Source organism: Polistes fuscatus, unplaced genomic scaffold (assembly GCF_010416935.1).
Source record: "Polistes fuscatus isolate 324 unplaced genomic scaffold, CU_Pfus_HIC Scaffold3, whole genome shotgun sequence".
Taxonomy (NCBI): Eukaryota; Metazoa; Arthropoda; class Insecta; order Hymenoptera; family Vespidae; genus Polistes; species Polistes fuscatus.
This window is the reverse complement of record NW_025113107.1, coordinates 11,629,283-11,644,265: the sequence shown is the minus strand read 5'-3', so window position 1 is coordinate 11,644,265 and position 14,983 is coordinate 11,629,283. Positions and strand designations below refer to the sequence as shown.

At 30.8% G+C, this 14,983-nt stretch overlaps 1 protein-coding gene across 3 annotated transcripts; it reads right to left on the bottom strand.

The window, feature by feature from the left end:
* Positions 1-1,491: 1,491 nt before the first annotated feature.
* Positions 1,492-14,769, bottom strand: LOC122519749 (neuropeptide-like 1). 3 transcript variants are annotated; one of them, XM_043639419.1, is made up of 5 exons: positions 14,626-14,769; positions 5,218-5,684; positions 4,269-5,107; positions 3,751-3,919; positions 1,492-2,023 (listed from the first exon to the last, which is right to left on the bottom strand). In XM_043639419.1, the coding sequence occupies exons 1-5, from the start codon at positions 14,698-14,700 to the stop codon at positions 1,855-1,857; spliced, it is 1,719 nt and encodes a 572-aa protein (XP_043495354.1). In that variant the 5' UTR covers positions 14,701-14,769; the 3' UTR covers positions 1,492-1,854. The 3 variants fall into 3 exon arrangements, with proteins under 3 accessions (XP_043495354.1, XP_043495355.1, XP_043495356.1); XM_043639420.1 differs by having other exon boundaries at positions 1,876-2,023; positions 3,845-3,919; XM_043639421.1 differs by lacking the exon at positions 3,751-3,919 and having other exon boundaries at positions 1,876-2,023.
* Positions 14,770-14,983: the final 214 nt, after the last annotated feature.

Genomic DNA, 14,983 nt, shown 5'->3' with positions numbered 1-14,983 from the left:
TTTTTATTAATAATTTTGGAAATATTGGCAGTGTTAATATTGCTTTTAACAGCAATGATACTGAAAATGGTAATTTAATAGATGTAAATGGTAATGGTTATAATGTTAATTCTGGTAGTGTAAGAAAGTAAGGATAATGTAAACTGAAGTTTTGTTAATTCAGGAAAATTATAACCTCTAAAGATCTACTTACAATTAGATCTTTTCTATATTATCTACTTAGTAAGACCTCCGTAGTAATACATTTATCCGTATTGTACTTAAAAATGTAAATAATAGTAAATATTTAAAATAATTGTTTTAAATCTTTATGGCAGCTGTAAATGAAAATAAAATTACTTTTATCGATCTAATAATTAGATATTTATTTTAATATACTATTACCGCTTTATTGTCACATTGTTTATTAATTACAGTATAATTAAATACATAATATATTATTGTAATAATAAAGAATCGTAAAGGTGTTTATATGTCATCCACAGCAATTATACGAAGACATTCTCGAATGGAAAGTCTCGCTGAAAATTTCTTTCAAAATTCATTTAATCAACGTTCCATAATTATTAATATTCGAAAAATCCAATATTCTCTCTTGATATTTATTGAATTATTACATACAACATCACATACATTTATACACGACGATAGTCACTAATAATAGTCGAATTATGTGTAATACGTTATACGAAGAAAGAACTTAATTCTCGTTATCAGTGCATATCGTAATCACTAATTCGAGTTATTCTTTTTTTGTATAATACTGTGAAAGATTACTACGTGCAAGGAAATTGCGTTTAGACTTCGTAAGCCGTTCTATCGTAACAGGACGATGATCGATTTTTAAAAAAGAGAATACAGGTAAGAATATTTAATAGATTATTTTATCTTATATTAACGAAAACGATTGAAGCTAGACCTTTTTTTTATCTATTAAACGCAGCATAATCCTAATTAATTGGAAGATAGAAGGAAAATACAAGCACAGGCAATAATAATAATCATCTAACGATATACTTATTGTCTTATGAACGACGAACGATTCTAATCATTTTTTTTTTAGATACTCTTATCGTTTGAATAATTTAATCTTAATCGTATGTAGTATATAAGTATCCAGCAGAAAATTATTGTCAATGTTATTATTGTCAATGTTATTATTGTCAATGAACGCGTAGGTATCTCTCACAACGAAAGTTACATTCGTTTCATTTAATTTATTAGATGTTTAGACAACGACAACGACAACTACAACGACAACGACGATGACGACGAGAAATTCGTTTCTCTTCGATTTAAAAAATTCGATTCTTCAAAAAATAAATCATCTATTGCAAGTAATTATGTAGTAGTAGAATTGAAGAGCTTTCAGAATTTCGATGGAACTTTAAGGAGTACCGTATATGGATTAAAAAGAACAAGCACGAAATTGTAAGTTTACAAAATATTTACATCGGTGTAGGGGTAATCTTTCTTTCTTTCTCGTCGTTATTTTCGATATTTTGTAGATTTGCGTATGATTCCGTCGTGACGTTTACACGACGATAATTTAATCATCGATGATGATGGAGCCATTAATTACGGATTTTGCATTTAGCGATGGGTCTGTCGATTCAGTCTTTTACATGCTTTCCCTATTTCACATTTATATATATTATATCTATTGTTTAACAAATTATAATTAACTTATCTTTCCTTATCTTGCTCACGAATAATTTACAAATAAAAATAAAAAGCGTTTTAGAAAGCTATAATTCTTCAAAGGATTAAAAATATTGAAAACGTAAGGAATATGTTTATACCCATCGCTACTTGCACGATTTAAACAATTTACACAGTCGGTGATGAAGAAAATTATCGTCCGTCGGTAATAGAACGGGATCTTCGGAAGCCATGGTGACAATACCTGCACAATGACTGGAGAAAGCGTATTCTGGGAGGGCCAGAACCATAAATGGGCCTTAACGACCAAGTCGTCGGGTTGGAGGAGTAGTTTGACGTGGGCCCATCTGCGGAATTCTCCCTGAAATTGATCGATGTGTTGTTACATCAGAAAGTATTTCTACTTTATCGACACGCGCGCTCACACGCGTACACACACTCACACATATTTTATGTCTAATCAGTCACAGTTTTTATAAACTAACACAGCTGCTATTTTTTTTATAACTAATTAACACTAAACAACTATCAGTTGGTATGAAACGCAACGATGATGGATAACAATTTTGTCTCCATTTTTATAAAACAAAATTAGTATCTAAAAAATGATATATTTTTAAAGTAGATAATCAATGAATTGTTACCGATCATAGTTTTCATTTATATATAGCGACAAATAAACTATATTAATAAATCTATACTATCGCATTATACTGATCAAATTAATGCTCGTGTAATCAGAGTCTAAATATATACATATATATATATATATATATATATATATATATATATACGTATGTATATGTATAATATATAAATAGATTTTTAACAAGGAACGTTGATGACTCGATCATAATGGGTTTTTTCTTCGAACAAAGGAAAAAACAATGCTTCCTACAACAAAAAGAATACGTAAGCACTCGTGGAGAGCTATTAACGAGAATGGAACAAAAGATCAAAGCATCTTGTTTAGTTCTGCAAGAGACATCAGACCGAATAGAAAACTATCCTCGAGATATTAAAATGCATTAATTAATTATCTTCACATTATGACATTTAGATTCCGCGAGCACTTGATCTTCGAGAGCTACCTTCAACATTCAACATCAATTGCATCAATGGTATCCAAAGAAAACTCTTTTATGAAAAAAATACAGAATAATGCATTTGTATCTTTCAATTAATTTCCATTCGATAATATATGCAAATGACATTGTTTCCACTGGATAACCATTCAAAAGGAACGCGCAGCGTTCATCTAACATAATCCTAAATACTCGTATATTAAAATGTTTATAAAACTTTATAAAATTCTACTCGCGCGATACTTACGCATGAAAAAGAAAAAAGAAAGAAAAAGAATGAATAATTCGTTTGAAAAATATCCAACGTCAAGTAGTTATTTAAAAAAAAAAAAAGAAAAAACACGAAGATAAGGGTCTACGAATAAAAAAAAGAGATACAAACAAAAAATGTACGAACAAATAAAATAAATGCAGCAGACATTGACCCTCTATGAAATATTAGCCTTCTAACATCGAATTATACGATCTAATTGACTAGAATCTAATCTGTCTAACATCAAGAAACGACACCGAGAACGATACATTTAAATGTTAACAACACCTATCTACCGTGACGAATCCAACGAAGACGACACAATTGGAGATCGTGAAACGAATGAAGTATGTTATGAAAAAATATTTAAAAAGAGAGAAAAGAGAGAGAGAGAGAGAGAGAGAGAAACATATGAGCAGATAAAGAATCAAGAAAAAAAAAAGAAAAAGAAAGGGTACGGACGATTCGTGAATGAATTTTTTGTTGAAAACGATGCACGTGAGATTAAACGTCCAAATACTGATGTTGTTGAAATTTGTACTGTTGTTCTTGTCGTTAAAAAATTCAGTAACTAACGAGGAAGAGATATATCGTTTGAACAATAATTAATTAGACATCGTGACACAAAATATGATCTACTGATTACAGATACGGACAACTTGACGACATCACATCGAAGTAGGAGAAGATTTTGTGCGGAGAACACGTGAGAGAAAATGTGGCGCACGGACGAGAGCCTAATGGTCTGACCTGTCGACCAGATATCTGGGTGATCGCGAGAATCGTGCCGCCCTGATCGATGGTAGCAAACCTTGCCGCGCCAGAGACCCGATATGTCTCTTACTTGGTTGAAATGTCTCGAGATATCCAACGGGAATCGAGGTGTCCGTCGGCAACTCCAACCCAGCCGATTCCGCTCCTGAGAGTCAGAATCTTGTTTCTTTTGTTCTTACAATTTCCACTTCCAAAAAGGTAATTAAATGAACTACAAAGGGTAGACGATATGTCGTTTTAAGATCCAACATGTCGAATTAGTCAAACACTATTTGTATTTCTTTTTTTTCTTTTCTTAGAATTAATTAAATTTAATTTAAATATTTTTCAATTGATATATATCGACTATAAGATACGTTGGATCTCTCAAAAACTTAACGCACTAATCTAAGAATTTATGTATTAAATTAATCTATATAGAATGTACCTGCAATAATCATTGATAATTACAATATTAGAATATTGTGTTAAAAATCGTTGAAATATATTCTCACCCATGAATCTCTTTTCCGTGTTGGGATATTGTCCGGTCAGGGCCTCGATCATTTCCTCGTAATCAAGAACATTCGAATTCTGCATGACGGGTAATGGATACTCGTCGGAGAAATCAATTTGCCTTTTCGTTCTCCTATCGTCCGAGTCTCGCATCAAAAAATCCAATCTATCGTCAAGGAAGGATCCAGAGTTTCCATCGTCGTGTCTTTCGCGAGTGAGTTGATAAAGATCGAGAGGTTTTTCCTTCAATGATCGTCCATGACGGCTCATAGTACGAACGATCATACCGTATGGAGGAATAGCATAAGCTCGTTTAACGTATTCAGGCCAGTCTCCATTTTTGGCCAATGATGCAACATTTCTTTTATCTTCATCGTAAGAGGTATGAAAAGCTGGTAATCCATCTGATCGAGCCAAAGAACCCAAATACCTTCTCTCAATCGGTGACATCTCTTCGGACAAATAATCCCTTTTACCTGACTGTGGTAACATATAGGTCCTAGCTAACGCAGCAACATTCCTTTTTCCTGCCATTGGTGGTAATGCTCGATCCCTTGCAAGGGCACCGATATTTCTCTTGCCACTTGAAGCTAATAACGAACGATCACGTGCCAGTGAAGCAATATTTCTTCTACCAGCTGTGGGTGGTAAAGCAAAGTCTCGTGCCAACGAGCCTACATTTCTCTTCTCAGAAGGATAATTACGTATCAAAGCTTCGATATCCAATTCACCATTGGGAAGTGTATACTGACGAATAATCTCGGGTATGTTTTTTCCGAAATCTTCTGTCATATGTTGCAATAACGTTGCCAATCTCTCATCGGTCCAAGTACCAAACCTATTTAATTCGAAATAAATTCGTTTTAATTAGTTTCATTTATCCTACCACCTACTATATACGTGATTTATATATTTAATCAATGAAAAAAAAAGGCGTATCTTCCTCACTTCGAAGCGTAACTTCTTTTTTCCTCGTCGTCATTATTGTTGCTCTCTTCTTTACGTTCCTGAATAGAAACCGGAAGATCACCGTTCTTTGCCAAGGTCGCGAGACTTCGTTTTTCCGCTTCGGCTAATGGCTCAACTTCTTCGATGTTCTCCTCGAACGAACGCCCAAACGGATATTCCGGTAATTTGGATGATTTACCAATCGACATCAAATGAGCTCGCATCGCTGGATCTCTAAAGAGTTCCAAATAAAGACTACCCGGTATACAAATTTCTGAATCATCGTTTTCCTCGGTACTGAGTGCCTTTAAATGAGCCATGTCGTTACGATTCTTTGCATCCTGAATAATCCGAGCAGTGCGCGAATAAGCTGCTAAATTCGAGCTTGCTTCTGGAAGACGCAATAGTGCGATGAAAACCTTTTTCGGTATGCATTGATTGTTGTCTTCTTCCTCCTGACATAAAACCTGTAACAGAAAATTCATTTATATATGTTTCAGTGATATGTTCGATAAAAAACCAGCCTACACGTACGCACTTTTTAACAGTAATAAAGCAAAAAAAAAAAGAAAGATTTATAATCATTATTAGATTTACGATATAGGATTACTAATGAGATAAATTATCTTCGAGATATTAACCGATAAAATCGATCTTTTAACATCTCGTTGGTTAACTAGAGATTTTTTTTCACTTGGAATATATAATATAATATACACATAATATATTCCTCTATCATACAAAGCCCTTTCATATAACAGGAATCACGCGTACTGGAAGAGCGGAGACATTATAGTACTCCTTTCATACCGATCGCACAATACAAGATATCGATCCTGTCAAACTTCATATTACACTGGTTTCCTAGTATGATATATATATATATATATATACATCTATCATAAAATGTAAAGAAAAAGCGTAAAATACATTCCCAATTTCACGCGTGAATGCTTTGCTGTATCACCTGTGAATTTCCAATAAAAACGTGACAAAAATGTATTTCTAGAAAATTTCTATGGAATTTCGTTCTGATGATATTAAAAAAAAGAAAAAAAAAAAAGAGGACTAAAAATGAAATGTAGGAATCGGAATATTAATAGCATTACAAAGTTCCTCGAAACATGATACAGTATAATTAATTCATATGTATTTCCATTCAACAAAATAATCGGCTGACAGCTGCAACGTTATTAAATGATCGTCATAACGTCAGACATAAATTTCATCGCTTCACCGTTTCGCATTCGTCATACATATTAATGCAATGTCTAAATCGTAAAGGTTATTTCGAAATCGAGTATACGTTTCTATCATTTAAATTGTCTTTTTCCAAAGACGTTTAATTCCCATATCACTTTTCTTTCATTAACGAAAATCAATCAGGTTAGTTAGTATAATTAATTTTCCTTCAAGATATATTCAAATGTATCTTCGCGAAATTCCATACAATCTTTTCAATTCAATTGTAAATAAATAAATAAATAGTAAATGTTCAATTAAATCATGATGAAATTATGATAATAATTTTAGAAATAATCTCCTAAATTATTAATTTTAAAAATAAATATATTTTATATCACGTGTGTTAAGCTACATGTAAAGAAAGGGAGAGGTGTAAGAAAGCGTAGCGTTTGATTACTATTTCGTTTCATTAAAACTAACTGTTAATTATTCCTACCGCACTAAGATTAAATGAAATTCCTCAAGTTGTACTTTCGACTAACTCTAGAATTCTGTTTATGTTGGAACCCTAAGAGTACTCGAAAATATGGAGAGTAATTTTGTTGTTGTTGTATTAACTCCATACATCTTTACAATTTGTCCGTAGACATTTGGTAAATTATTATATAAGTGAAAAAAGATAGAACATGGACGGTTTCTCCAATGAGATGTCATTTATGATTGTCATTTATTTCAGTTAGGTTTAATTTTTTACTAGTTCTCCTGAGTGGATTCTTTTGAGCCTGGAAAGTAATTAACTGGTATAAATAGTGCCTAAACATTAGTTAAATATCTAAATCATTCTTCGTCACAAGTATTTTAGTACTAAAGTCAACAAAAGTAAAAGGAGAAAAAAAATCACAAATAAAAAACGGACCTTCGAGTTGTGAAATATTCGACGAAATGGAAAGAAGGAAAAAAGAAAGGAAGGAAGGGTGACATAGAAATCGCAATAAATGTAACCAATAGTCGAATACTCTTCGAAGTTATTTTTTTTCCGAGTGAAGAACATTCTTCGAAAGGCAATGACAGAATTTTATCGAATTTACCTGTACGATAAAAAGAAGAACTTTACGATTTGTTCGTAAAAGAATGATAAAACTTTTTAAAGCATCCCCTCGATATGAACTTTCGATCAAAGTACGAACTTCTAGTGTTCGATCTCATACGATTCGATCGTAACGATTATCGAACAATTAAAATTATTTTCACCATAAACTGATATTTTCAATTTTACGAATCTTACGAGAAGCAGTATGTTCCATCGATCATTCATCGTTCGTAAATCAATTTTCCGCTTCGAATTCGATTAAGAAACGTAAACGATTTAACTTTCCATCGTAAATTTCTAACTAACCGAGTTCGAAATAACACAGTTATTCACAGTAATTCGTTCTCCTGCGTGTACTAGAATCGTCTCCGGTTTTTATAAATCATTTGCAGTTCAAGGAAAAATAAATGACGTCAAAAAAATAAACGGACCTAGAACGTTTTCGTAGAAAATAGGGGATGGTCCCGAATATTGAACGTAATATATATATATATATATATATACTTATACGTCTACGCGAATTGGCTTAAAAAAAATCGGATATCATCTGGTATCGGTGATAATACCTCGACCTCGTTCCTAAACGTAAAGCTTGAAATTTTGTCAAAAATATAGAAAGAGTAAAAGATAAAGAATGAAAGAAAAGAAAAGAAAAGAAGAAAAAGTAATATCTATATCGGGATGTATCAAAAAGTACTAAATTGTTCCTCCAAGAAAAATCATTCAAAGAGAGAAGTACGATATTGTTTCGTCATATTCTTTAATACGACTAAAGGGTATTATATATATATATATAAGTAAGGTAAGTATACATATCTTCTATAAAAAAGAAATAGATGTCTTTGACGTGTAACTTGGCATTGAATATTTCTAATCGTTATCTTTTTGTCCGGACGATTTGTTCGAATCATTCGAAAGATAAATTTCACGAATAAAAGAAGTTATCATTCTTATGGAAAAATAAAAAAGAAAAGAAGCATTAACGATATAGGGGTACGTATAAATTATTATTATTATTATATCTTTTAGTCACGTTTATTGAACAAAATCGAAACGCCCACTGAATGACAAGCTTTTCGCACGAGCGACCATCGATAATCCGATGAGGAAAAGGAAAAAAAAAAATTTCGTTCGGGGAAGAAAAAGAGAAAGGTATATATATATATATATATACAAAAATATACAATGTATATATATATATATATATGGCTAAAGTCAGCTTTTAATGGCATATCGTTGATACATCGATATCAGACCTTCAAGTCGATCCCTCAAACGACGTTTGAACGTCCTGGAAAGGACGACCCTGTACCATTGACATCGTTTACTCTTCTCTGAATCAACCAATACCAAAGTAAACCGCCCACGAAAATGTCCTTGTCTGAGAAATAAAAAAGTATACGCATACACACACACACACACACATACACAAAGAGAGTTTGATAAATAAATTGGGAAGGACGATGGAACTATATCGTTCTCGAATAATTAGAAAATGAAGACACTGAGAGAAAGAGAGATCCTCCTAACGTTAAACAGAATCCACGGATTAGCAGTAAGTCAAGTTTGTGAGATCTCTGCGTCATTAGTTCGAGCTTAACTCCTTGCAAAACGATGATACAGGGAAACAGAGAGAGAATGAGAGAGAGAGAGAGAGAAAGAAAGAGGATCTTTGCTGTGAATACTCCTAAATAACTTTCGACTAATTAGAAACAGCTACATTTGTGGTGTATGTGTTGCATAAAGATCTATAGAATTAATAAGATCTACACAACTTCAAATATCATTTTCATGCTTATTATCCTTTACTTATCTTAGTTAATTGAATCACAAGATTCTCTCTTTGATTTTCTCTAATAATTCATTTTAATCTATAATGTAAATGCATGTACATAATGAAATTAAGTAAAAATAGAAAATATGGAAATTTTGTCAAATTTACTATACAAAGCTATAAGCGAACATTATTTTTATAAAGCGTTGTAAAAAGAAATAAAAAAGAGGTGGGGGGAAAAACAAAAAAATATAACCAGAAGAAAGAAGAAGAGGCACGTCAAAGTTTCATCAATGGAAACACCACTTATCATACTCGTCGCCGCTGTGAATGACAACAATAAATCACAGCAAGCGTACGAAACCATTCTATAGACAGGAACATATCAGATGACATCGTGCTTCGCTCGCGTGGATATGATTAATGCGTTTTATTCCCACCTAAGGTTTTATGAATTGATTCGAAGTATTCAAATTACATCGCGTATCGTAAACATTCTCGATGAAAGAAACGTCTATTGTGGCCAAGTTAATTTTTAACGTTAATTATCTTTTTCATTTATGTATCTTAAAAGAAAAAGAAAATAAAACGTATGGAATTGGTCAAGAAATAACGTTTTATATATTGTCTCTAATATTTTACATTTTAATAAATAAAAAGAAATATTATTTTTTATTGAAAAATCTAATCTAACAAAAAATAAAAGAAAAATATTTATAAATACATTAACTACAAATAATAATAATAATAATATATTATCAAAAGTACACACAAATATAAAAATATTATTCGTATTTTATTCGTATACCAAATATTACTATTATTTATCGAGATAGTAAATACCACAAATACCGACATTAGTTATTAATCAAAGCAATATACGTAATTTTAATCCGTTCGCCGATTAAAATTCTATCTCATAGTTATAATAAATGATAAATTATTTTTATTAATTATTCCGTATTGATAAATTATGGAAAGAATTATGTTATTTTCCTACCCAGTATAATATTCCCGTTCAATTAAACGTACCAACCAACCGACCTACCTATTCCTTACTTGAAAAGCGAAACAGGATCTTCTTAGAGGATTCGTTATCCTCCCCTTTTGCCTTTCGCTTCGGCTAAGATCTCGTTTAAACGTCGGACTTTATACCTCGAATGTTCGTTCCTTTACCAATTCGATTGGCGTGTAAGTCTTCAATCGTTTTAAAAAACGAACCGATCTTTTACAGAACTTGTAATTAACTTTCTTTGGCGGGTAGTTGGTAATGAATAAAAAGAAAGAAATAGAAAGGAAGAAAAAATTTTTTTTTATAAAAATTTAACGAACACATTTTTTTTCAGGTAAAAGTAACATTGGCAAGAATCAACTCTCACGCGGTTTTCCGGATTCTCTATAACTATTATTTCTCTTCGTTACGATTAAATTGAAAAAATCGTCCTAGTTTACGAAGAACTTCTTCGATATTGTAGTAGGAATCTAACTTGGAGAAAGGGGAAACAGACAATTGTCCTTTGCTTGCTTATACCCTCTGTTACATTTACCTAACATGGTCTTTATGTTCATGTATTACATATAACATACAGTATCCATTCACGATTATCTATATGTATACCTTCCCTTTTCGATTTTAGCATATGTATATATATACAATGAGTATCACATAAAATCGTATACCGTTACCCTTACTAGATTTTTACTTGAAAACTATTGATATAATGTGTTTAGAATAAAGACAATTTAGAAATAAATATATTAGTATACCTATCTTTGTTATATATATGAGTTTAACTTGAAAGAATTATTTGTAACAAGTGAATTAAACTAATACGAAAATAACGTACAGAAACGGTCCGTTGTTATAGATTGAACGTTCGTCTAAAAAACATATAAAATAAAAACATATTAAAATTTTACTTTCTGTTCAAAGTACGGTAATAGATATGTAATGTTTAATGAAATATATATGTATATGTGTTTAAACAATCTTAAATATAAGTAGAGTGGATTAAAGTATTAAAATAATTGTTAATTAATCGAAGGGAATGTATATATATATATATATATGTTTGGTACACCATCTTCCTCGAAATAACCCATTAAACTGAGACATTATCCTCTATGAAAGTTCTTTTATTAAATATTGTTTATATGACTTTTCGAAAGTTACGCATGTCTATAACGGGAATAATATTCGTTATAAAGTAAATTTAAGATTATAACATTCTAATTTGATCATTCTTTTAATCTTTATGTAATTTTTTAAACTAAAGTATATTTTTTCTTAACATTCCTGTGCGCAGTGATGACTTCGAGGGTTAAATTTTAGTCTCATGGAACATAAGATAAAAATTATTTAATATTCAAAGTATGTTAATAAGTATGTAATGTTTAATTCAATGTACATGTGTTTAAACAATCTGAAATATAAGTAGAGTGTATTAGTGTATTAGAATAATTGTTAATTAATCCAAGGAAATGTATATTGTTGTCTAAAAGTGCGATCTACAAGATCTATGTACTCAACTCTTCGAAATCTCCCGTTAGATTGACACATTGTCCTGTATAAAAGTTCTTTTATTGAATGATGTTTATAAGGCTTCCCGAAGGTTGCATATATATAACATACATAAAATAGAATTTCCTTTTACTGAAAGTCATATAAACAACATTGAATAAAAGAACTTTCACAGAGGACAACGTGCCAACGTGCTAACAGTGGATTTTGAAAAGGAAGGTACGTCGAACTTATAATCCGTGCTTTTAGACAACAATACACATTTCTTTCAATTAATTAACAATCATTTAACATATATTGAACAAAATATGCGTATTCCTTTTATTATTTTCAGTTTAAAGAACACCCACAACTTGTTACCAAATACTTGTATTACGATTATTTTTCCACTTATCGTTTCATTCAATTTAAAACGTATTTAAATCTTCGATGCTTTAATATAAATTTCTTTCCTGTTATTTTTGTGTTCTCTTCTTTCTTTTTTTTTTTCAAGAATTAATATGATAGGTACGTCACAGAAAAATAAGAAAAAGAAAAAGAAGGAAACAAGAAACCTGGACGGTATGCAATAAAACGAAGTTAACTGAACCCGATAATCGATCGAGAACTAAAACCATGCGAAATTTTACAATTAAAAGATAACGTATATATATATATATATATATATAATTATTGAACAATCCGAAAATTCTCCAATTAATATTATCCACTATAAAACGTTTCATTTTATTTTACGAAATATTTATGAAATACTTCGTAACAAATTATCGATGGAAAAAATATAATGAGAAATATAAGATACGTGGTGAAAAGTTGTTTCGAATTTTTTCTCGTTGCATAAATTTACAATCTGTTAAATTTATATAATGCTAACCAAAGTCCGAATCGAAATCAGGATTTTTTTTTTTTTTATGAAAAAAAGTAAGGTAGAAAGTTAATTGCTGTCCTATTCATTGGCTTATCGCTCACACAAATCACGTTGGTGGACGACGCTCTTTTACGAGAATTAATTCTCGAAATCTTACAAAACTACAAGCTCGTGTAAAGGATCATAAAATTAGTATGTCGAACGTTATAAAACGCACGTGGCTTGAAAGAGAAAAATAAGTTCTATTTCATATATTTTATATATTATTATTATAGGAACGGATATAAAACGTACGTATATAAAATATCCAATATATAATTACAAAGCTTTTATCTTGTTATCTTTTTATCGTTAAAATAACGAAAGAAAAATTTAGTCCCTCAAAAATATGATATATTATTTACAATTTTATCTTATATTTTTGTATTAATCGAACTTCCGATTATACGATCTTACCTTGAATAACAAGATTTATCCATTTATCACGAGTAAAAAGATACAAGGGTTTTGCGATCATGGAAATATATTTCTTGGAGAGAATAAATAAGTAAGTATATAAGTACTAAGGTCCTTAAAGTAGTCGAGAAAAGAGAGGATGGAAAAGTTTGCGAAAAGACTTATGAGGAAAAGAAGTTCTTCCCTTGAAGAAACTGTCAGAAAATAAAAAGACAGCGAAAAAGAGAGAGAGAGAGAGAAGGAGATAAACTGCTAATAGTATTTGTACAAATTGACGTCGTTAAATTAAAAAACTTTTTAAAGAAGAAAATAAGAATAAAGAGATAAAATACACGAAGAAGATTACCTATTTTATAAAAACTTAACAACCATTAATTAATATTTTTATTGGTATTATTATAATAACTGAAAATTTCGTGTCAATTTGTAAATATATATATATATATATATATTTGATTAATATTCTTAATATATACATACATTTTTTTGTAAATTGGCCAAAAATTTTCGGACGATTCAATAATTAATGCTATTAAATTCTATATAAAAAAAAATATTCATCTAATATATCATATTTATAAATCGACAGGAATTTTTTCGAATAACCCAATTAGGTTGAAAATTATATTTGTTCGCATTTATTTATGTAATTATCAAACAAAAAGTATTACGTATATCACAAACCAGAAAAGTATACACTGTAATACGCACGAAGAATCTAGGTCAATGAGCTTAATGGTGATCGTGAGTATCCTTTAACAAGTATTCTACAATTTTCGTTTAAAGTAGAGCTTTCGCAAACAACTCTTGACGCGTGAAAGACGTTATCAGAGATCACTTTTGTAGTACTCCACTGATAACTACTAAATCTATAAATAAATATAAATAAATAATAAATCGCGCGTGTTAACAAGGAAATGAGCAACCGAATAAATCGAATTTCTCCAATAACATTTGCATTTTCTTAAAAGATAAAAATAATCACGATTCCTTCAATGTGATCCCATCGATCTTCTACATCACGATCCGAAAATCATGACAATTTGGAACTTTCAATCGAGGAAAATTGAGTATGAATAACGAATCTAACATTCTACTCTCGTACCGTTACTCATTCGAATCAATCTATCATCGAACATTCCTCAATAATTTCTCCTACGCGTTTCGTTAATTTCACTGATTGTAAATTAAACGATCGGAATTGTGGGCAATTGATTAAAATTCAAAGAAGAAAATAAGAAAAATAAGAAAACTTTTTTATCGAATCGAATACGAATACTTTTAAATATTTATCTAACTTTTATAATCTTAATAAATTAAAATAAAAAAAAAAAAAAAAGAAATAATAAGTTGAACTGAAAAAATGGCAAGAAACAAATAGAAATTAATTAAACGAAAGAAAAAGGATAAATAAATGAATAAATAGTATATGTATATAAAAAAAAAAAGAAAAAAAAAATAAAACAACAACAAAATGCGTATTCGCAGTGACGTTATGGGGGAATATAACTCACCGTGGGAAGATAAATCGCGTTGATTATGGCGATGTAAAGAAGTAGCTTTACGAGGTAGCTTTCAGTGAAGCCCATTTTCTATGAAGATACCACGCGTCCTTTCTAGACGGATTTCCAAAAGTGAGTAGTACCGCTTCGTACAGCGTTGGCTCCTTATATAAGGTGGAAATCACCCCGCGCAGGCGTTTCGACCCCCCATAGGAACACCTACATACTCGATGGTGGTTGAATATTTACGCACACCTGCATCAAATGGTGTAACCGGCACGCAATACGCGTATATTTCATGCGCTTCCAACCTTCTTGTTTTTCGAGCCAACCCCAGGGAGAGAAATAGATACAGAAAAAGAGAGAGAAA

Excerpts from the sequence above, each read along its gene's own strand:
- LOC122519749 (XM_043639419.1), bottom strand. The coding sequence starts at position 14,700 with ATGGGCTTCACTGAAAGCTACCTCGTAAAGCTACTTCTTTACATCGCC. Across the intron at positions 5,108-5,217 it reads AAAAGAAGTTACGCTTCGAA|GTTTGGTACTTGGACCGATG; the intron begins GTGAGGAAGATA and ends CGAATTAAATAG. Across the intron at positions 2,024-3,750 it reads CCCAGATATCTGGTCGACAG|GGAGAATTCCGCAGATGGGC; the intron begins GTCAGACCATTA and ends GATCAATTTCAG.